We start from the raw sequence: 25,033 nt of genomic DNA, 5'->3' as shown, positions 1-25,033 counted from the left end.
CCACATGGTTACTATTACCATCACGATGATTGTTGACATTATCATCATCATCATCATCATCCCTATCCATGTCTTGTTTACTGCTATCTCCATTGTCAACATTGTTATGGGTAAATTCATTACTGTAATGGCTACAATTAACTTCGTCATTACCAGCAAAGCAGCCATCACCATCTTCACTACTGTCACTCATCACTTTCATCAAGAAGAGTTCAAGATTTCATTACTGGGAACGGTGTCCTTTATTGACTGAAACTCGCAATGAAACTGGAGTCAGACCAGACAACATCACTCCAAACACGATCAGTGTTATTCTCACTGCTGCAAAAATATTCATACCAAGTATTTATAAACTAAATCTGTGTTTTTAGTCTGGTCTTTGACTTTTTAGCATCAAAACGTGTGGGCGCCTGTCAAATTAGGGAACAAGCATATGCTAAAAGTGAAAAATATGAATAAGGTGTTGTGGAAGAAGATATAACGACTTTAATGGTCTCTGTTTGTAACATAGGGGTAGCAGAATGCAGAGAAAAAGAGAAAGAGACAGCTTTTCATCCAGACATGCCTCATTTTCATTTCCTGATTGATTTTTGGGTCCTGCAGTCCATTTCTCTTCAATAATGGTAATGTGATTTCCTCTCTGCTAGAAATAAAACTGTTTCTCAGGCTAATGAGCATCAAGAGATTGTTTCAAACTATTTTTTTAAAAGTATGCAATAATGTTTTTTTTATTAATAGATCACAGAAATGACATGTCACTTAATGTCACCTTTGGGTGGAAAAATGGTGCAAACTAAAACAATAACAGTGGCCTTTATAACACAGAGGGTCTTAAATAGGAGAGATGTCTGGCTTCAGTCCAGACACAAAGAGAGATTGTGTAGTTATCAGTGACAGCTGCTTCATTATGTCCATGTGAGTAACATGTACCATAGGTAAGGTGAGGGTGTGGCCGGTTATTGGTGCTTTTATTAGATTTTGTTTGTTTGAAAGTCATTTTTAACCTAAACACATTTTTTTGGCTCACGTAAACATGCTAAGGTCCCCTGTAGCTACTGCTTAACCTGCCATGACATTAGCAATAAGCCTGACAATGTTTACTGTGACAAAGACACAACACAGACAGCCACAACAGCAAAATAAAGTAATTAAATTCAATTCAAGTTTATTTATAAAGCGCCAAATCACGACAAGAGTCGTCTCAAGGCACTTCACATAATAAACATTCCAATTCAGGTCAGTTCATTAAGCCAATAAGAAATAATGTTTCCTATATAAGGAACCCAGCAAATTGCATCAAGTCACTGACTAGTGTCAGTGACTATACAGCAATCCTCATACTAAGCAAGCATAAAGCGACAGTGGAGAGGAAAACTCCCTTTTAACAGGAAGAAACCTCCAGAGAGTCCTGGCTCAGTATAAGCAGCCATCCTCCACGACTCACTGGGGATCGAGAAGACAGAGCAGACACACACACACACAGACAAAAACACACACACGCACGCACGCACACACACACACACACACACACAAAGACAAGTAACGCCGGGGACACACTGGCCGGGGAAGCGCCGCGAAAATGGGACCGCCTTCATTCGGCGCCCTTGTTAAGCTATTCTATAGACCACATGGGCCGCCGAAGCGCCGCGAATCGCCTCGCGCCGGCGCGCGCCGTGCAGCGATCATTTCGGCGTTGGCTCTATTTTTTTCGCGAGCCGCGGGTGAATCGCGTCAATTCTGGCAGGAAGTCAAACGTAGACATGAGAGGCAGGCCGGTAAAGTTAACAAAATAAGGCATTTCAAAATAAAATTCCGCAATAGTCAAATGTGTTCGTAAACAGACACTGCAGAAAAACCACACAAACACGCACACACATACACACACATCGAACGTGTGTGCGTGTGTGACCACGTGAAGGGGTGTGTGGTTTTGGGTGTCTTTTCACCGGAGCAAACAGGACAGAGAGGCAGAAAGTCTGAGGCAAGCAGTTAAGATGGATGACTTTAAATTAATTATGGAAGTTGAGAAACACAAGGAGCTGTACGACCCCCGAAAAACACGATTATTTACGTACCCATTTTGGAAGAAACTGCTAGGATACAGCTGCAGAACTGGAGCGGGTTCCAAGAGATTCAACTGGCAGAAACAACTCATACCATAGGTTCACACACACACACACACACACACACACACACACACACACTCAAATGTAGAGGAAAAGAGCTGAGAAAAGGCAGAGAGGAAATGGAGGACACCAAGTGTTTAAAAGAAAAACTACAGCTGAGCCGAGGCGCGCCTCGACTGGGGCGCGTCTGATCTGAACTGAGGAGCGGCGAGCAGCGGGCGAATTTCGTGAGCGATTCGCTTCTCGGCGCTTCGCTGCGCTTCCGCGGCCGGTGTGTCCCCGGCGTAATGTGTCTATAGTTATATTGTGATGTCTTAGTAAATATTCTATTTGGTGAATGATAAACTTTATTGTATTTATCCTAGTGGATCTATAATTAAACGGATAAACTAGTAGTAGCACATCCAACGTCAAGGAAAGCAAAAAGTTATTATCAGGAGAGGGAGAATGTTTTAGTGGTTAGCAGCAGTGTGCTAGTCGATGGCCCCCTCCATGAGGCCACCACAGCTCAGCAGAACATCGTTGTAGCTTCTTCTGGGGAGAAAAACACTTAGAGAGAAAATAAAGTTAACAGCTGAAATTGCAGGAAATAATACAGTTAAAGAGCAGATTGTAGAAGAAAGTAGTAGAGTCTGAAAAGTGGTCAGTGTATCCTCCAGCAGTCTAAGCCTATAGCAGCATAACTACAGAGATAACTCTGGATAATCTATCCTATTTAGATGGAGGCATGTTGGAGGCAGGGCAAGGGAGTAGCTTCCTAAAGAGCATGACGGGTGACAAACACACCCCCCACCGACTCACTAGGTGTCTCATCATCTGTGGGCCACTGGGTGGGGTCCTTCATTCAACAGGATGAAAATGAAACATTTTCTTAAATAACACCCGTGTCCTTTATTGTTGATTACATCAAATTTATTATAGATTATTTGGGCACTAAAAAGCTCAAAGCAGATCTGTGGTGTTTTGAGGTTTTTAACATTTCAGGAGCTCCAGTTGAAGTCAAACTGGAGGAGCTGCCTTTGTGCAAAAGGAGGCAGAACTATTCAGCGGTGGCCCAGTGCTCAGGTGTGTTGATCTGATAATTACAGATTTTAGTTGCTTAAGTGTAATTTTAAACAAGCTACTTTTCTAGACTTTAGTTTTATTTAAAGACTTTCAACAAACTAAGAACAATATTTTGCCAGTCCAAGTTCATCCACATTTTAATCATAGACATATTCTTCTATTTTACTTGGAATGGTTCGATGGATTTTTAATTCCCCGTGGAGTCGCTCATCTCTCTCTGGTTCTGAGTCCCTCACTAATAAAACTTCAGTGGGCTAAACGATGTGAGCTGTTACACGAGCTGTTGGAAATAGTTGGGAAGCAAGATTAAAAGCTTCACTTCTGGGCTACAGCGGATGAAAGTGAACGCTTGTTTTGAACATGAGTTTTCAGGACACTGTTAGATCTCCCAGAGTCTTGTCATCTAGCTCATATCAGTCGGCCTTTCTTCCTCTGTCACATAGAACCGGATTTGAAGGTCCCATACTGACAACGTTCTGTGTTCCTGTAAACTCACAGGTATGAAACACAAGCCGTGAAAATTGGTGTTCCTAAACACCGCTTTCACCACAAAAACAACAAACTACCCAACATCGCAGGCGGGGTGGAGTTCAAACACACCAGCTTAATTATCCAAAGTTCACTTTAAGTCTTTACATTTTTTTGTTCATTGTCTTTGTTTTCGCCTAGTGAGACATTAAACGCATGCTCGCGCACACACACACGCACACACAAACACACACACTCAAGAACAGCCATGCTGTCGACACCTTACAATTTAAAAAAGGCAGTTTTTTAGATTTAAAACGCACTATTTCAAGCACCGAAATCACACTTCACCACAAAATTAAACAAACTGAGAACAGACCTGCAATGTCAAGGCATTTAAGCACAAAAATACAATTTTAAGTGAAAAGGTTTCCTTTTCACATTTGATATTTTTATTCAGATAAAGTAATTTTCTGTTTCCCATGACAACAGTACGCCACATGTCCCTTTAGCACGTAAGCACTGTTTTTATCGCCACAAGAGTCTGCTCTGTTTTTTTAACTGGATTACCATTTTATTTATTCTTTCTAACGTAATGCTAATAATAGCTTCAATGTTAAAATCCTGTTTATTCCAAATAAATGATCGCTTCTGGTGCCGACATGTGCTTACATTCTCTACAGTCATGCTGTGCTATAAAAAGGCCTACTTTTTTTTTTCTTTCCAAAATTACATTTTAATGAAGCCATTTTATAAAATTGCCAAACCTGATATGTCATCTTGTATTAGGCGTTTCCTCAGATTAATTGCACGAATTCTGCTTTGGCTTGGTTTGACAGTTCGGATTGCCACTTCTGCTTGTTGACAGTCCATTGCCTGCTGTAAAATCCAACCTCATCACATTAACTTACCGCGTTTCATTAACACCTACAGCATCGAGGGTTTAAAGTAGGCCTGTAAATAAAAACATTTCCAGGCACCACAAACACATCCTGCCTTCCAGTGGGAAACTCACTATTTGACACCTGAAACTAACAAGGTCTTTGCATTAAAAAGCCAGTGTGCCAGAAATGGTTTGAAAGTAAATAAAGTTAAAAGAGGTGGCCAAAGGCTCCTAAATTATTAAAATTTTATAACAGGCTATCACCTTCAATCTGTCATCTGATCAGTCCTTCTGCCTGTTCCACCTCCTCTTGTTCCCTCAGATATTAGGGAGAGTGGAAGCCCCAAGCCGGTAATGGTTTTTATCCACGGGGGATCCTACATGGAAGGAACGGCTAATATGTTTGATGGCAGCATCCTGGCCAGCTACGGGAACGTGATCGTCATAACAGTCAACTACAGGCTGGGCGTTCTAGGTAAGGATCTTCCTGTATCATATCATCTGCTGCCGTTTGGCATCGTGCTGCAAACATGAGCTTTTTGAATCTTTCTCTCTCTTTCGCACCTTCTTATCAGCCAATCGCTTGTTTTGGTGGTGGTCATTTTGAGCTCTGTGTGGTTTAGTTGCCCTGGATAAACAGATGTTTGCTTTTTGAACCCTTCACCTGGATCCATATCTCAGTGCAGGTCTGACTCGGTCTAGATTAAGACGATTTTTGCTGCCGTTGTGGTTTTTTTTCCAGAGATTTGATGTAAGGAGCTTTTTGATGGTGGATTTGCTGTTGTTGGTATGGTTTGCTCAGGTGTTTGAGGTTGAGAATGTGGCAGGACACAATAATGCTGTTTCAGCAACTAGGCTGCGTGTCATCAGACCTGTGATGTGAATGTTTTTGTCACTGCCTAAACACACAAACATAAACATGCTGCAGATTTGTTTTATTTGTTTGTTTTTTTATGTCAAACCAGTCAGATTTTACATTTTGCTTTGACTGATATGATGAAACATGCTGTCATGGCGTTGTTCTGGCGTGTAATTAGTGGAGACTTGAACAGTCTGAGGCCCTGTCCACACGTAGCCGGGGATCTGCCAAAACGTAGATATTTTTCTACGTTTTGGCCTGTCATCCACACGAAAACGGAGTTTTTTCACACGTAAACGGATCTTTTTAAAAACTCCAGCCAAAGTGAAGATCTGTGTTTTCTACGTTTTGGGTGTCTGCGTGTGGACGGACAAAACCGGAGTTTTAAGGTCCACAACGTCACTTTCCGCGACAAAAAAATGCTGACATCACGTGTGCGACCCGTGTTTACACTAGCCGACAGCATGGATGCCCTCAGAGCTGCGCTCGCTTTATCAATTGTCCAAGCGCTTTTTGCTTGTTTGTTTTTGCAAGTGGAATTACTGCTCCTTGCGGAAGACCACAGACGAAGGATGAGGTTAAGAACGGGGGAAGTACTGCCACCTATAGGTCTGGCATGTCCTTAACAACGTATTTATCCGGGTACGTGTGGACAGAGTTTTTTTTTTAAACGAGGTGGTGTGGATGCAAGTTTTTGGAGGGGCGGATATTCGTTTCTAAAAACCCCGGCTACGTGTGGACTAGGCCTGAGTTTGCACTTCAGCCCTGTTTCTTTCTTTGATGCAGCAGTTTTTTATCTGTTATCAACACCGTGTCTGAGCTCCTAATGTTGTTGATCGCTAAGTTTTCTGTCGTGCATCTCATGTCTCTTGTCATCAGCTTAGCTCCTAGTTATTGATGCTACTACCATCCCTACAAGGCAGGTAGAAACATCTGTTCTTGATCAGCTAAATGAAATCATGCTGTTTGGAGAGAAAAACTTCACCTTTTACACAGTTTTGTTCTTAAAGGTTCAGCTTCTTCTGATTGAACAATAGCAAAAGACATATGTTGCAATGTCTGCTTTTCACTCAAATGGCATGCTTATTGACGTCTACGCGCATTATATGTTCTGCTTTGTTTCTTTTTTTAACATAAAGAGTATACTTGTGAAGCATTATTTGATGCTTGTAAAACTGTCACATTTGCCAAAGTATTTGATATTATTTGCAGGTACTCTGAATCATCCCTGTTTATTTGAATCTTGCGTACTTGTAATAAATTTACTGACAGGCAGAAATCAATTATTTTTCTAAAATATAAACAACATCACTCAGTTTACTTTTCTGAAGAATTCTAATGATAAATAAATGGACTGAAAAGCCCATCAGCAAAATTGAAGTCTAAAAATATTCAAATAAAATAAATTTGTAAACAAAGACAAATGAAATGTATTATTATTATTATTATTATTATTATTATTATTATTATTATTATTTTATTAGTGTGTGTTTTTTAAAGACCAGTTTTTGAATTTCATGTCTGTGTGGAGATCTGGGGGCTAATCTATCATGCATGACAAAAACCCATTTATTTTACTCTAACAAACAAACATGCTGTTACTGCATTCAGCGCTTTAGAAAAGGATATTTCAAAACAGATGCCACTAAGATATATCGGGATATTTCAAAAGTGTGATTGAAATTATTTTCTGAAGTCTAGAATATTTGAACAATAGCCCTGCATTTATATTTAGATTTAAGAGAATCCTTGCAAATGTTGCAACTTTATGTTAACCACATTAATATATTAATTTTGTCTCAAAGATATCACAAAACAAAGAAGAATAATTAAACTGTTGTTTTTCCAACAAAAAAAATATTTTACAAGAAACCAGGAGTGCAGATCTTGTCCATCTGTAAAGATGTTTGAGCTCTAAACTGCAGCAAGTTCCAAAATGTTAGACGTTTATATTTTTACTGGTTAACAAGAAAAACGGCTATTTCCTCCTAGATTAGAAGCTGTGTTCCCATTTTCCCTCCAGGTAAGGGACAAGTGTGTACGACATGGTTTCTTTAGTAGCCCCTGCCACCACAGCAGAGCTTTTCAGTCAGGCAGAAAGTGTTTCAGTATATTTGCCAGCCAGCTTTGTTGCTAGAAATATAATTCCTAACAAGCTCCCTGTGGGCTGCGTGTACGCTTTAACAAACAAAAGCAGTTAATAATCACAATAATGTCCCACGAGTGGCATTGGGTCGCGAGTTATTGGCCTGAAGTTTCAAGAGTGAGGGATATCAGGGCGTGTCAGTAAAAGTATACAGGTGTTTATGCAAGCTGTGATCACAACACCAGCTAATGAAAACATGGACGATGCCATTGTCTACATGTGTAATGAACATGTGCTGAATACATGATATTTAGGCCCTGTCCACACGTAGCCGGGGATCTGCCAAAACGTAGATATTTTTCTACGTTTTGGCCTGTCTTCCACACGAAAACGGAGTTTTTTCACACGAAAACGGATCTTTTTAAAAACTCCGGCCAAAGTGAAGATCTGCGTTTTCTCCGTTTTGGGTGTCTGCGTGTGGACGGACAAAACCGGAGTTTTAAGGTCAGCAACGTCACTTTCCGCGACAAACAAATGCTGACATCACGTGTGCGACCTGTGTTTACACTAGCCGACAGCATGGATGCCCTCAGAGCTGCGCTCGCTTTATCAATTGTCCAAGGACTTTTTGCTTGTTTGTTTTTGCAAGAGGAATTACTGCTCCTTGCGGAAGACCACAGACGAAGGACGAGGTTAAGAACGGGGGAAGTACTGCCGCCTACAGGTCTGGCATGTCCTTAACAACGTATTTATCCGGGTACGTGTGGACAGAGTTTTTTTTAAACGAGGTGGAGTGGATGCAAGTTTTTGGAGGGGCGGATATTCGTTTAAAAAACCCCGACTACGTGTGGACTAGGCCTTAGTATCCTAGAGAAAAGCTTAATGCCTTCAGAACTAGTTTACACAAAAGGAAAATTGGGAAAGCGTGTCTCATGTGCAAACAAACAATGGTTCAGGGATATTCTCTGAAGCAATGCCATCTCCACTCAAAAGAATGCCTTTATCACACAACAACAGAGTAAAAATATGACACACAACCTGTGAATTAAAGGTTTAGCAAGCTGTCTGCACAAAGGTTTGAACTTTGTTAATGACCAGAGATGTTCTCTATAGAAGGAGGCTGCTGGCTTCTGGTCCTTAGAAAAGTAGCCTCTACTCACTGTCACTCTGGGATTCATCACTTCACTCAAATCAGAGTTGATGGTCAGTTGTCAACACAAAGGGGGTGTTGATGATTTGACGTTGGAATGTTTGCCAGGTTGTGCAGCTGGTGATGAACAGGAGAACGGGCAGCTCTTTTTGTGATGGAGACATAGGGTTGTGGATATTGTGAAAGAAATAAAAAAAATAAAATATTCTCTTTATTTAAATGTTTCATTTAACAAAAGTGTTGCAATGTCTTGTACATTTACTTGATTCTATTACACATTTTGGTAATGATAGCATGAACAGATGAGTGTCTCATGGGGTCGACACACGGAAAGCGACATCGACATTTTCAATGAGACATGAGCAACAAAGCGATAATCGCGGGTTCTATCAGGAACGTTTAACATGTTTGTATTTTATCTAGTGCAATAGCAAACCTGAATAGAAAATGTTTGAGTAAGTCTTTTGTTGCAGACGAGTAAGAACCATAAATTCCCTCCAGTCTGATGGCCAATCAAAACAACAGAAGGCTCTATTCGCCCTGCAACACGTAGCGCATTGCTGGCTTCTGCCGCTGCCGCAAGTTGCCTCCCGTTTGCCAGGTCATCTAAGCGATAGCGACAAGTTTCGCTGATCACAGTTGTTTGTTTCCTCCCGTGTGTCGAGCCCATAGTAGTGCTGTAGACATGAGTTGAGTGTGGATGTTGAGTGTAGTGCTGCCAGTCACTTCCTCAGTGCCACTCTCTCAGTCCACCAGGCTCCTTTGGGCAAATGTTTCTAATGGGAAATGTGGGTGAAATTCGTCTCCATCCATGGTGTGACTCACCCTTTAATGGCCTGGAAGCGATTGATTCAATATTGGCTTTTTGAAGTGCAAAAAGGAATGTTTTACCCATCATTCTAGTGATGGGAATTCCGGCTCTTTTTAGAGAGCCAGTTCTTTTGGCTCAGCTTACCAAAAAGAGCCGGCTCTTTCAGCTCCCAAGTGGCTCCTCAGATTTTCTGTTGCGTAGAGTACATTTATAACCAACATAATGCTAAACTATATGTAAAATAATTTACTAATGTAAAAAAAAAAGCAAAATATCAGATATTTATCATTTCTATGGATGAACACTGAACACTTTAAGAAATCTCTACTTTCCGACTGCTGGCGCTCATTTTCTCACCGTCTTCGTCACACTCTCCTCCCTCTCGCTCGCCTTTTTCCTCCTCCTCATTCCCTCTCGTCTCCCTCCACCCGCATGTGCTCTGCTGTGTGTCTGAGTCTGATCCTCCCTCTTCCCCACCCCTACTGCTCTGTGTGTGGACAGTCTGGACACGCAGTTACACATGTTGACCAATCACCTGTAGCTTTCACCAAGGCAGGGGGGTGAGGGGGGTGGGACGGCTCCCAATGACGAGCCGGCTCCCATCGTTCACTTCAAAGAGCTGGCTCTTAGAGCCGGTTCGTTCGCGACCGACACATCACTACACCATTCACTGTGTTAAATATAGCTATAAAGAAATCACTAAGAAACTGTAATCGGCCTAGCCTGAGAAGGAGTGTGACCCAGTGGGTGGCCCAACAGACAAAGGCAGCTTCCTTCATGAAAAGCGTTACTTAGAAGCAGCACAATAAAAACCTGTTTTGTTAACTGTAAATACCATTCAGAAGCATTAAATAAATTTGGATTTGGATCTCCTTTTATTAAAACTAATCTCAAATAGTAGAGGTGGAGATCGGCTGTCTCACACTGAATGGAGACAATCTTTTCAGTTGGTTGACGTGTTTAAACATCCCTAGTTGATGCTGTTGTCTGAAAGCCCCCAAAAGGGTTGAATGACAAGATGTCGGTAAATTAAGTGCCAAATGTGTGTGTGTGTGTGTGGGGGGGGGGGGTACGAATGAGCACTCTAGAGAAACCATTAATGGATTTAAATATGTAGAGGTGCTGACACAAAGCTGTATTTATTGGTGAAGAGCTTTTGGCTGTATTGGATTTAGCCATAAGGCACATATATAGTATTCTACAACCAGTGTGTGTGGGTGTGATGTAATGAAGCACATGCTATAGTGCTGTCAAAATGCCAATAAAAAGTAGCAGGTATTTATAGTTACTGCCATTTCACTTTTTTTCTAGTTAGTTTGTGTTTTACGTTGCTCCTGTTATCTTTGATCTTGATGTAATAAAATATTAGCATTATAGAAACTGTGCTCCGGCAAAGACACATCTACAAGCCGAGAGTTGGCTCCTCCACGAGAAGCCAGTCTCTTCTCATTGATTGGCTGTTAGAAACTCTGAAAAGTGGACTGTGCCTTTAAGGCCAGGCCCTCGCGGTGTTGAGTTTGTTTTAGCCCAGCCAAAACCTTTAATCATGCTGATTGATGAGGTGCATTTCCCTGACTCAAACCTTCTCCAAAACCCCTTCCATTCCGGCCATACATCAGCCATTGAGCCAATTCATCAAGCCTCTGATTGTTTTAAGATATACCTGGCCAGTAAAATATCCATTTCTCCGCACGCTACAGCTTCTTTAACTCTGCACTGGCTTCAGCACTGTGGTCACATGTAAAACTACTCACTTTGGAAAAAATTAAACATTGGGGTAAACGAGAAAACAGTTTTGAGGTAGATTTTTCAAGAAAAAAAGAAAAACAAAATTAGTAAAAAAAAAAAAAAATTCATGGCAAAAAGTGTTTCATTATATTTCTTAGAACTAAACATGCAACTGCAAAGAACAATCCAACTACCAAAAACACATGGTCAGGATTATTTTTGGACTATTCTGCTCAATTTTCAACTTGCTATATAAAATAGGAATTAGAGAGGTCTGACTGCTGATTAAATGATATACCGGCTTGCCTTAGAGCAATCTACCTGTGGGTTCTGTTTTTTTTTTTATTTTTCTTTCCTCCTCTTTTGCAGCTTTGTCCCCAACAACATTTCAGGTTCACGTTAATGTAATAATTGTCTCAGGCATTATTTGTGCAGTTTGCATCATCATTGTATTTTACAGGGAAGCCATAATTCTCCCATACATGTGACTCAAACAATGTAAGTGGTTTTTCAAGTCCTCCGCTGGCCATGACCACATCTACAAGTCGAGAGTTGTGCTTTTCTTGTTTGGATAAAACAGGTGGGGCCTTGACCCTTCACATGACCTATCTGCGGACGCCATGCGTGCTGAACCGTAGTGGGGTATCTGTGCAGGTCACGCATCAGTGATGATCCGTTGCACCTCTAGTGGGCAGTGAGGCGTTTGAGAGTTCCAAATACTTTGGAGTATTTCTCTCACAAAGAACGTTAGATTTTTTTTCTTTTTTTAAACGTAAGAATACTGTCATAAAGTTGATGACATCATGTCCAAGTTAAGGCTGTAATTGTTTCCAAGCTAGGCCAGTGTTGATTTTGCGCAGCACACAGGCCTTAGGCCTAGGGATGGGTACCTTTGACATTTGAATCAATTCGGTACTAATTCCCGGTACCTAGGAATCGATACCGGTACTTAACGGTACCAATTTTTGATACTTTGAGTGTTTATTATTTTAATTCTCTTCTATAATTAAATATACATTTTTCTCAATATATAACAATATTTGATATATATCACGATAAATAACATTCAACTGTTTGTATTTTAACATCGTCCTTGTAGTTTTATAAGCTGATAATTAAACTGAAGCAAACATCTTTACTGTGAACTAAATTTACTGTGTATCTTCATTCCTTTTGCCGTCTTTTTTCAATTGATTTTTCCTACTGGGAAGTTAGAATTTCCGAGGAGAAAGCGAACGCACCATTAGCTGATAACAACGGTGTCAATGGAAGCTAACATATCAAGCTAACGTTATCTTAAACAGTTTATTTAGCTGCTGGAGCAGTTTAAAACGATGATGCCTCACACTTAGATCATCACTGGTTTCATCTTCACCCAATCACCCGTCGCATTTAGTAAAGTGAAGCCAAACTTTAGAGCGCGTTCATGTTCTTCTAGTCGGAAATTCGGAGTTCCGAGGAGAAAGCGAACGCATCATTAGCGAAACGGAAGCTAACATATCAAGCTAACGTTATCGTAAACATTTTATTTACCTACCAGAGCAGATTAAGATGAGGATGTCTTATTTAGATCGTTGTCGCTGGTTTCATCATCACCCAGTTACCCATCACATTTAGTGAAGTGGACCCAAGCTTTAGCGTGCGTTCTTTCTACCATGCTGCTCTGTTTACAACTGGCTCGCAGCAACCGACGACATAACGCTCTTGCGCATGCGCAGCTGTCTAGGCAAGTTCTCGTTATGATGGACGGGTACCAAACGAGGCACCGTTTGAAATGAAGTGAATCAGTGCTCAGTCGGTACTGTGGAATTCGGTCGGTACCTTAAAAAGTACCGAATTCGGTACCCATCCCTACTTAGGCCCAGTATTTGTTTCAATATTTTCTCTCCACCTCACTTTCTCACTTTCAAGCATCCTCCTTGGTTTTTTTCTCACTCCTTAATTTGGCTTCCTCTTTAGTCCGTTTTGTGCTGCTGCTTGTTAGGCGTTTGAAGCAGTTTTTTTTTCATCCTGATTAGTTTCTTTCCTCCTGGAACAAATACCCCAATGATTTAGCTGCATCTCTGTTCTCAGTGCTGCATCCTTCGTGCCTTTCCCTGCATATAATTTAAAGTTATTTCAGCATAAGCGATCTATGAAAAAAATATGTAACATAATCAATGAGGGCAAATACGACTAAAAACAAAACAGTACTTGTTTGATGTACTCGGATATTCTTTTGGACGCATTTATATCGGAAGCTATGTTGTGCTGTCATGTTAATGTTTTTGTATCCAACTGGGATCTACGAGGTTTGTTAGTGTGTATGTGTGTGTTCACCAGCAGACCTCTGGATCTTGATGTTTCATCGTGTTCATTTGCCAAGTGAGACTGAAGCGTTTCATTTGGATGATCAGAGCGGGGAAGCTTTGATCCGTAGTCTGGCTGCATTTAGAGATGTTGTGCTATTTGCTGCACTGTCTCCTCATTTACTGTCCTTGCCTGTGCCAAAAGCTAATGAGAGGCAAAAAAGAATCTAAATTACTTTTTTTTTTTTTTTTTTTTTGCTTTTAGTCTCGCATTTGGGGTGTGAAATTTAAATGTAAAAAAGGTAGATCCATTGCATTCATGAAAATGTTGGGGAACTTAACAGGCTCCACAAGAAGCCTTTATGCAGGTGTGGCTCCCCCCAGCAGCTACACACTTCAGACTGACGTCATTAAAACTAAATGCACGTACAGTCAGCATTTTCTTACCATGTTCAATTAATCTGGTCCTAATGAAATGTGCAGTGATTAAGATTATTGTTTAATGTTCATTTAATTTGAACATTTAGGCAGCTCAGTTCTGCAAGCACAACTTTAACAAGAATACATCTTTTGTTTCTAGATGTGTATACCGCCCAGCCCAACAAAAGCAGTCACCATCTGGATTTAACTAAGCAAATAGGTAGGATCCTGCGTAAGCAACTTTCCATTCAAACTTTGGGATTTATAAAAGAAAACTTAGCGGAAAAATGTGCGCAACTTTAAGTTGACTAAGGACCTGGCTTACGCACATTTTGGACATAGAGAGCACCTGCAGTGCTGCTGCTGACAAGGACAAAATTATGAATTCCATTACCACTTGTACCGCTTCATGTGTACACAGAAAAAGCCATGGTGGGAGCTATCTTTGATGATGTTTGCTGCCCTACTGAGGCAGCGGGAGGAATAAATGTCCATCATGGAGGGGAGAGGACAGCCGATGATCTTCTGTGCTGTCTTTACCACACTCTGAAGCCTCACTCTATCCGCCTTGGTGCAGTTGCCGTACCACACCGTGATGCAGTAGGTTAGCAGGCTCTCAATGGACGAGCGGTAGAAGGTCAGCAGCAGGTCGGAGTTCAGTTTGTACTTCCTGAGGACTGTGACAGTGTGAGCGTCCTGTCACTGTGACCCGATTGATCATGCACCCTGGTTACTTGATGCCCCTTTGGCTGACTGGTTAGCGTGCGTGACTTTCACTTGGGAGTCTGGGGATTGAATCCCGTTTGGACCAATATCCGACACAGATCTCTCTGAAGAATTCACAACAGTGACGACTTCAGCAACGCTGTGCCACTCTGTGGATTTTCTCTTATTTATTTTGCAAAAGCACTTCCTTTCGTTTCTCCACCACAAGTACCTCAATTTCTGCTTCGGTGACATTGCACTTCCTTGATCTGTGGTTGCAATCTTAATGGTGGAGCGCTGTAACAAGCCAGCTTATATGTATGCATGACATCCATAAGGCACTTTGCATTGACCCTTTATGGCAGAAAGTGGGCGTATGGAGGGCGGAATGTGATTAAAAAAACAGCTGAGCACATTCCTAGATAGTTTCTGATTTATGAAGCAGAGAATGAAGCTGTGCCTACTCCATGTTTTATAGGTCACAAGCCAACTTGGTGACAGTAAATTATTTGGTGGACCTTAAGTACAGTTTTAGTAAGGATTCTACGCGATGTTTTATAAATGAGACCCCTGGTAATTCCATCTTCCTTGATAACACGGGCATATACCAAGACAACAATACCAAAATCCAGTGGACTCGTATAGTGAAAGAGTGCTTCGGAGAGCATGAGACATCATTTTCACACATGGTTTTGGCCACAGCAGAGTCCAGACCTCCCATTGAGAATCTTTGGGATGTGCTGGAGAAGGCTTTGTGCAGCGGTCAGACTCTACCATCATCAGTGCAAGATCTTGGTGAATCATTAATGCAACACTGGATGGAAATAAATCTTGTGACACTGGAGAAGCTTATTGAAACAATGCCACAGCAAATGTGTGCTTTAATCAAGGTCCAATGATATATTAGTGTGACTTTTTTTATGTATTTATTTTTGTGGTGGCGACTTTTTGGGGGGACAGCCTTTGCAAAAAGATCGGATTACAAATGAAAACCGGCTTAACTAACTAATACTATTTAGAAAAAATAAGAACAAAATCTTGTGTTTCCAGGCTTTGGTTCAACCTGTGGGAAACAACAACCTTTTGCTCTGGAGCTCAGCCCAAACGTGGTTTTATATATTTTTGGTGGTCCAGAGGTTTTCACAGCCTCCTCAGTGTGTTTGATCCTGCTCATTTAACTTACAACATAATGACTTTTCTGTGAGTGGGTGATGATGCTTTGAGGAAAATGCTGAACTAATGGTGATCTGGCAGCAGTGCGGTTGGCAATACGAGGCTTACAGAAGCTCTGCCGATGCGACAGGGATTGAATTCATCTGGCACTATGTATTTCTCTGGGCAAGCTTTTCAACACAGAGTTTCTGCCGCCAAAATCTTTTTACCTTGCAACCAAGATCACCATTAAGCACGCTGTAATTTCTTTGTATTGTGGTTAGAAGAGCTCACAGTGGCTGTGTGCATCTACCACGCAACCTTTCTAGGGATCAAGCAAGTATGCATGCATGTTCCTGGTTTTATTCGCTTATTTGTTCTGAGCCCATAATGACAGTGCTCAAATTAGAATAGAACAGTGCCAGTCCTCCAAACTGTCAGCCTGCAGATTTGGAGACACGGGCTACGTGAAACTAGCAAAAGACTTAGTAGCTCTGCAATTTTATTCATCCAGTATAATTTCATATTGACCGAGTTAAAGTGCTTTTTTCAGGAAGACACGTTTATACAAATTAGAGCAGAAAGAAAACCTTTTAGATTTAGTTGTTTTTGCATCAGTGTTTTCTCTTAAATGGGACCCCAGGAAGGTTTTTTGTCTCCTTTTCTCAAATTTCTGTTTGCATTTGACAGAAAATGTTTGTCAGGTGCAACATTGCCTGTGCTTTTTCTTGTTGACTTAATTCAATGTAAATTTGCATCAAAGTGGATTAAAAGATGTCCGGTACCACGTGGCTCTGGTTAAAACATTCTAGTTCCTCTTGTCTGCTCACAACCATCTCCTAGTCCTGGTCAGTCAGACTGATCATACAGGCAGCTGCACCAGTAGTCAGACCAAACAGGCATCGATGCTTTGTCTGTGGCTGTTTCACATCTGCATGTTCTGGACCAAGTCAGTTCACAAGTTTGTTTATTAGCATTATTTTCAAAGTTTTTGTTTCTTTTTACATAGAAAAATCTATAAAGATGTCACTACAAGCCAGGTTAGAGCATTTGGTGTGCTTATTGGTCAGACTGTCCAGGCCAGACCTCCCAGAATAAAAACAGGAAGAAGGTTATGTGTTCTGAGCAAGAGCTAATCCACACAATGAAGAATTTACTCCTGTCGTTGGGTTATCTGAGTAATGGTTCAGGCAAAATGGTAAGAGTTGGCAGTGTGGTCATATTTTTGTGTACAGCTTGTAAAAACATGTTTCATATCTGCAGTTATTACGTCAGAATGCAACCAGAAGTGGTTCGTGTGACTAGAGCCCAAGTCTTGGCTTTTAGATTTATTTATCACTTTCTGATTTGGAAACTCTCCCATACAACCTCAAGCAGTGTGTTATCAACCTGGGGGTGAAACTGGATACCCACTTTTCCATGGGCCATCAGACTAATGCAGTGGTCAGATCTTGTTTCTTCCAGCTGTGCCGACTGACTCGCTTGAAACCAATTCTGAAACGGGCACACCTGGAATCTGTAATCCATGCCTTCATCATCTCCTGACTGGATTATGCGAATTCCATTTTATTTGGTGTACCAGACTCTAATCTTAACAGGCTTCAGACTGTGGCAGCCAGGTTTCTGGTGAGGTTTCACACACTGATGGTGATGAGCTACGATGTAGCCACAGCTGCCCTGAGGTGCTCTGACAGAGGCGAGGCTGCCGAGCACAGGCGCCACCGGTCTTACAACTGGAAACACTAACAGCTCAGATTTGATGTGTTTTCATTCACTTCCTTTGGGTGTGTGATTATATTCATGATATTGCTAGTTTTGTGTTCAGCGTGTCGTAGTGCTTACATGCTTTTTTTTTTGTATTTGTTTTGTATGAGTGTTGAAATTCTTCCAGAAGATGATTTAGAGTTGTATAAAGGTGTTTAAATTAGTTGTTAATGGCATGTTTTAAACTTTTTAAATTGTTTTTAGGCTCAGTGTTAGATCTATAAATAAACCCTTGTTTAATAATTAATTCAGCCACTTAAGTAGACTTGCAGGGCAGACCAGGTCCAAGTCTGAGTGCCCTCACTAGGGGCTGATTGTCTCTGTAGGGAAGCAGAGAGGAAAATGGGTTGAGAAACAAACAGATTACATCCCCTCACATCAAACTTTAGACACCTCGATAGAAACAGCATAGCCATGTGTAGATGCTCCAGTGACGTGTTATTTATTGATCAAAGCTCTTGCTTTGGCACATATGTGAATGCATGCTTGAGCAGAAGCTGGTGTGCCTGAGCTAACGTTCCACCCTGCATGTGTGGATTAAGGCTAAAACAGCAGATGGACACATGCAGCAGAGCGATAAAAGTTTCTGGTTCTGGTCTGATTCTTGCGTGCTACACATGCGGAGGAGTAAACTGCCCCTATCTCCAAGCCAACATTTATTTCTGTGATGATTATTTTCAAAGTCTTTGGTTTAACTGCCTCAATCAATTATTTCCTTTGGTCTGATCTATGTGCTGGGACGTCTGGTTTTGATGTGTTCGGCTTCTCAGGCTGTCAGTCTTTCCAGAACCCTCAGAGAGACTCACCAGACTATCTGCCAGCACCAAATAAAACCATCGCCAATGAGCAATAAAGAAGACAAAGAGACCAGGGAACAGAACGATGAAGAGAAAATGTGATTTAGGACTCAATGGAGGTTGTCCGCCCTGCACGACAAAAGCCATCTGATTAGTTATCAGCATGAGCCACAAATCTGCCTTCGCCATATTTTTAGAGGTCAGATAGGAGCGCCTTGCAGAGATACCAGGCAGAGAGAAGTGCGGAGGCAACATAAGGATGTGTAGAACTGGCATAATATATTTGTGTGTGTTTGTGTGTGTGTGTGTGTGTGTGAGTGAGCTAGAGTTTAACCAATGATTTGCTCAATATCTGTTGAATAATGGTAAATTGGGAAATGACCTGTATTTACACAGCTCCTTTTAGACCCCCCTGTCATTCAGGCATGCGCGCACACACTTCATGACTAGACATCCATCAGGCTAAACGTTGGTGAAATAATTTTTCATCTTCAATAAAACATATTTAGTTTATTTGTATTAATATTATTTATTTAGTTGCTTTAGAAGTACACGTTACATCTCAGCTGTTTGTCCTGGAGGCAGTTATGCTTTTTTACTGTGAGGATTTCTGTTGATTTAAACTGTCAATGTCATGTGATGAGAAGGGAGTCATGTCTGTGCAATTTGAACATTTACTTTAATAAAGGAGACTACTGACACTACTCACACTATAGGGATGGGTACCCTTGACATTTGAATCGATTCGGTACTAATTCCCGGTACCTAGGAATCGATACCGGTACTTAACGGTACCAATTTTCGATACTTTTGAATGTTCATTATTTTAATTCTCTTTTATAATTAAATATATATTTTTCTCAATATACAACAATATTTGATAAATATCACGATAAATAACATTCAACTGTTTGTATTTTAACATCGTCCTTGTAGTTTTATAAGCTGATAATTAAACTCAAGCAAACATCTTTACTGTGAACTAAATTTACTGTGTATCTTCATTCCTTTTGCCGTCTTTTTAATTTGATTATTCCTACTGGGAAGTTAGAATTTCCGAGGAGAAAGCGAACGCACCATTAGCTGATAACAATGGTAGCAATGGAAGCTAACATACCAAGCTAACGTTATCTTAAACAGTTTATTTAGCTGCTGGAGCAGATTAAAACGATGATGCCTCACACTTAGATCATTGTCACTGGTTTCGTCTTCACCCGTCGCATTTAGTAAAGTGAAGCCAAACTTTAGAGCGCGTTCATGTTCTTCTAGTCGGGAATTCGGAGTTCCGAGGAGAAAGCGAACGCACCATTAGCGAAACGGAAGCTAACTTATCAAGCTAATTATATTTACCTACCGGAGCAGATTAAGATGAGGATGTCTCACTTAGATCGTTGTCGCTGGTTTCATCATCACCCAGTTACCCATCACATTTAGTGAAGTGGACCCAAGCTTTAGCGTGTGTTCTTTCTACCCATGCTGCTCTGTTTACAACTGGCTCGCAGCGAGCGATGACATAACGTTCTTGCGCATGCGCAGCTGTCTTGGCAAGTTCTCGTTATGATGGACGGGTACCGAAACGAGGCACCGTTTGAAATGACGTGAATCGGTGCTCGGTCGGTACTATGGAATTCGGTCGGTACCTTAAAAAGTACCGAATTTGGTACCCATCCCTACACATCGTTTTAATAGACCTGAACCAGATTCTTCATTTGATTAGTTTCCATTCAGTACTATTCAGTACTAGAAAGCTACTATTTAGAGGAATTTTCTGGTTATATTAAAGTTTAAGTTATGAATAGTATCCGTTATGTAGCTAGCTTCATGAACAGCCTCTAACTGTGAAGCTGATGGCTAGTCCAACCACAGATAAGATTCCTGCCATCTTCAAGCAGCTTCAATCTTCTAAACTGCATACAAACAACAGTCTTTGAACCTTTGCACTTATATTATTGTGTACCACTCTGATTTAACATTTAGTAACTGCTGATGCAGACAGGGCTCCAATGTGGCAAAGGTTTCTTAAAGGTTCTGGTTAAAGTGAGCTGACCACCATGAACCCCTGTGAGGTTCGGATGTTTTGTTTTCTATAAGCAGCAACACACTCTGGTCATGGCTGCACTCAGGCTAGCACAGGGGTGCCCAATCCTGGTCCTGGACGGCCGCTATCCAGCAGGTTTTGGTTTTAATTCAAGCACACCTGATTTCAATCATCAGGTAATTAACAGGCTTCTGCAGAGCTTGATGTGCTGCTGCACAGGTGATTCAACCTGTGAATCAAGTGTGTTGGAGCAGAAAAACAAAAACACCTGCTGGATACCAGCCCTCCTCTGGGCTAGCAGTCCCAGAGGAGGTAAAAGTTATTTCTCTGAACAAAGGTTGTTCAGGAAACGCTCATCAGAACAATACTGACACAATTCAGGATGTAACAACATCCAGCTGTATACTTTTTGTAAACCTACTGGTATATTATAAATTCTGACATTTGCAGGTCAGTCACATGACTGTTTTAAAGTTTGTTTACAAATTTTTTTAATGTGTTCACAATCATACAAGCTGCACGAGCCGGTCATGAGAGACAAAGCAAAGGTGTCAAATTCAATCTGATTCTCTCTGAATGAATATTCTCCCAGCATCCAACAGCTACAGCCCAGAGATGCTCTGGCATTGCTGAATGTGTGTTTCACCGTTAATCATAGTTACTATTGCACATGTTTGGAGCTGATGTATTTTTTCATGAGGGTGTGTGGATAATTTAAATGTTCAGTGACTTCTCCGTCCTACTTCTAAAGCCTGGTTTATGCTTCTCCGTCAGCTCCGCAAGGGACAGACACGCACGGATTGACGGAAGCGTTTTGCTCTTTTACTTCTCCGTCTCCTGGAGAGCGTTGCAAAGCAATTGCCCGGCAGGACCACAGAGGGCGTAGTGCTGTTCTGTGGTATCCTGTCATGTATCGGTCCAAGATAGTGTGTTTATGTTGTGTTTTTTGTGTATATAAGAGACTTTTAACACGGACATATTTGTCTCTCATTCTCCCACCGCTTCATGCGCTCCCCACCTCTAAACCCACGTTTCCTGTCATTTCCGTCCACAAATAAAACGCTTGCTGCGCATCTTTTCACTCCTCCAGTCACGGGAGAATTAAACGTTCATATTTTTAGAGTTTTTTCGCGAGGTAGTCTTCAAGCTTCTCTGTGTCTGTCGCTAGTTATCCTCGGCTCTCTTTGCAATGGCGGCGCTGTAAACAACAGCGGCGTCCTGACCAATCACAAGCTTGCGTAATCCGTCTCGTTCGACGGATGTTTAAAAAAGTGGACTCGACTCCGTACGTACTTGCAGGCCTGCCGGAGCCCTACGCAAGGACGGATAATGGCGTTGCGTGTCTCCGCACTGACGCAGACGGAGAAGCATAAATCAGGCTTTAGGCCCCATCCTGCATGTCTACTCACCAGTGTCAGATGGCTACATCATCTCATCAGCTTGTCAAATTCAGTCGATGCCTTTTAGATAATTTATCCGTTTATTTTAATAAGGTGAGTCAGGAAAACACGTAAAACATTCAAGCCAGAGCCCCTAGAACCTAGCCTGGCCTGCCAGACTCCTCCTCTGTTTAATTCTGCACAGAGAAAGAGTCGGGGAACTCTCCTATTCAAATAACCCCGCCTCGTGAGAATTCTAACCGAGCCAATCAGCGATGAGTATCGTACGTCACACATCCCAACACCGAGTTTGTCGAACATGTCGACTGAAGCGGTGTTCGCTGCGGCTCTTTGCTCTGTTCTAAATGACTTGGACACAACAAGTTGAAGCGTTAAAAGCCTTTCTTCTTAAGAAAGATGTTTGCGCTGTCGCCAGACTCCATTTTTACTACAGCTTAAAAAAAACTACAGCGTCGCAGACGTCACACACATCGACGCTCAGTTTCTCAAAAACAACAAAGACAGCGTGTTACGTGCGCTGCCTCTTTCCGGCCACAGGATGGCCTCAGTGGCTCTTGCCTCGCCTGTCTCCCGCTCAGCTCAGCTGTGGGTAATGAGTAATCATGGGTCAGCTGTTAAAAGCTGCTCTCCTGCCCTCAGTCTACGAGAAGGTACAGGGAAGTGTGGGCACGGAGGTGTTCACTCATTTCTCTTCTCCTCGCGGTGCCCTTGTGTTTAGCTTCGTTCGTTAGCATACTCTAGATTCGGATTGACTTTTGGATTGACCTTAGACCAGCCCTTGACTTCGACTTTGGCTTTCCTCGAGCGTCACTGCTTTTCAGGACGACTCTTGTTTTATTTAGAATTATAAGTAAGAGTATTTCAGTAATTAGTTTCCCTCTTCCCAGCCCTTTAGGCTTGGCACATTTTGTTAGTCTTTCCCCCTTTTTTAAATATCTGCCTTTTGTTTTGTGTAATAAAATGCTTTGTTGGACACTTTCACTCTGTTATTATTCAACCCACACTCTAACTTTATTGCTCCCTCAACAACCACATCACTCCTAGCGAGCTGAGGGACGTAATACAGCGGCAGAGTTTGCTGCGGCTCTTTCCTCTGTTCTAAATGACTCAAACGTCTTTAAAACCATGAGTAGAAGCGCTAAAAGCATTTCTTCTAAAAAAAATAAAAGAGATTTTCGCCATTGCCAGATGCCTTTTTTTTTTTTTTTACTACAACTAGAAAACTACAGCGTCGTGCGGTACAGTCGGGATTTCCGTCTTTTTTCTGATTGGTTATTCTTGAGCTGGCTAGTCCCGCCTCTCATGGTGCTCTTTGCCGAGAGTTAAGGTTGGTTAATGCTTGACGCATCCGTAAGGTCCGCGCGGCGAAATTGCGTCATTTTAACAACCACGCCCCTCCACCGCGTCTCCGCACGGCCCAAAATTTCCGCAACGCGCACCTAAGAAAATTTCCAACCACGCAGACGGTCGAACGTGGAAAAAAAATGGCGGACCGGCAAGAACTAGTATGGCAGAGGTTCGTAAATACAGACATTTGTATGATTCAGCTCTCAGAGATCGCCGTGATCAACATGTTGTTAATAATTCTTGGGGAGAAATAGCTCACACTGTCGGAAAAGACGAGGACGCTGTTAAAAAATGCTGAAATGTCATGTTATAAACAGTAATTTCTACTTCTACTATGGTGTAGTGTTGGATGCATGCTGTAGAGCTCCATGCTGCCCCCTACAGTTTGGGAGAATATTGGCTCACCGCAGAGACAAGCCGCATGAACCATAGACGCTGCGAGTTGTGAAGCGCGTTCCATCCGCGAGCCGCATCACCAAGCGGAAAGTTAATACGTCAAGCATAAACCAAGCTTTACCAGACTCAGTCTCTGTGCAGAATTAAACAGAGGAGGAGTCTGGCCAGGCTTCCTAGAACCATGACGGGGAAACACTAGCTGGGAGTGCACGCGTCCCATCACTCCCATTGTTTCCTCCCATGGGACTCCAGGTGAACAGCAGTAACTCAGCCATCAAAGCTTCACATTTACTCAGCGATCCATCCTGTTTTTCCTTTAGCTTGCTTGCTCCTTTTGCATTACTGGCATCTCGCTGCAAACAGTCTACTTTCTGGATTCCATCTGCCATATCGCCTTCTCGCTTGGTTATAAAACAAATCCCATAATCCTCTCAAAGGTCAGCCTTCTCTTTTCTTCCCTGTGCAGCTCTCACCACTTGCCATGCATTCATTTGTTTTTCGTAATGGAAACAATAGAACAATATGGACGATGAAAGAGAACGAGGAGGTGGGGGAGACTGTGGAGGATACTGGTGTTTCCTTCCAGTCTCCCTCGTGCACCGAGTTCTCGCTTATTTTTGTTTTCAGTCATTTGAATTCAGCTGAATTATTTATTGGCATTAGAAGTAGTTTCAGGAACCAAGTACATTTATAACATATTTAACATTTTTATGACATTTCCACCCTACCGACTGGTGATGTGGGTGATCTAAAGATGATCGAAAGATCATTGCACTTATTCCAGATTATCTATAAAAACCCAAACACACCACACACACACACACACACACACACACACACACAGGGTCCTGTTCGCGGTCAAGGGGCGACTGTGCTGTGGGTCACAAAAGGTCACTCTGGTTAGATGTTTGGTGTATTCAAAATGGAAATGTGAAGAGTCCTGGGGCGTTTTTCCTTCCTCATGTAGTAACATAAGCTTTGCACTCGGAACACATGTTCCCACCATCAGAAGTCATCAAGCGTACACACCCCGAAGCTTGTTTGTGCAAGTAAACACAGAAAGAGCAGCTAAATTACAGGGAGTGAAGGAGCAAGGGCCAATGTGATCATAGCAATCTAACTGTCTGATTTGCATGTGTAACATTAATCTGCAGCACACTGTGTGGTGCTAATGCTAATTACTGAAGCAATATTAAAGTCAGAATCATTAATCAATATTATTATGCAGGATTATTAATATTTCTGCTTCCCATCTAACTCTACAGCACTGCAGGGTTCCTACTTGTATTTACATCAATATCAATCTTCATTAAGCACCTTCTGTTAATTAACCGTCTCCTGTTCCTATAGGCTCATCTATAGGCCGCAAGTGGCCGTCGTTCACATCAAAACTGCCTCTCTTAAATACTTATTTGAATGCAAATAGTCTGTTGGTGCACATCCAGGTTGGAGCATTTCAGTTAGATGGTTAACGCTAGGATTGTAATAAGAACTCTCAATGAAATAATACAAATTGCTGTAAAAATAAATGAACTAGATAATTATATGAA

General features: G+C 41.7%; 1 protein-coding gene across 4 annotated transcripts in view; it reads left to right on the top strand.

Annotated features, from left to right (window-relative positions):
- nlgn1 (neuroligin 1) overlaps positions 1 to 25,033 on the top strand; it is a 520,675-nt gene that overhangs the window by 227,413 nt on the left and 268,229 nt on the right. For all 4 annotated transcript variants that reach the window (XM_054749775.2, XM_054749774.2, XM_054749773.2 and 1 more), the window contains one exon: positions 4,865 to 5,017. In XM_054749775.2, the coding sequence (XP_054605750.1) occupies positions 4,865 to 5,017 (153 nt within the window). The remainder of the gene's footprint in view (positions 1 to 4,864; positions 5,018 to 25,033) is intronic.

This window comes from Nothobranchius furzeri, chromosome 16 (assembly GCF_043380555.1).
Source record: "Nothobranchius furzeri strain GRZ-AD chromosome 16, NfurGRZ-RIMD1, whole genome shotgun sequence".
Classification (NCBI taxonomy): Eukaryota; Metazoa; Chordata; class Actinopteri; order Cyprinodontiformes; family Nothobranchiidae; genus Nothobranchius; species Nothobranchius furzeri.
Note: the sequence above shows the minus strand (reverse complement) of the source record. Positions and strands in the feature narration are given on the sequence as shown.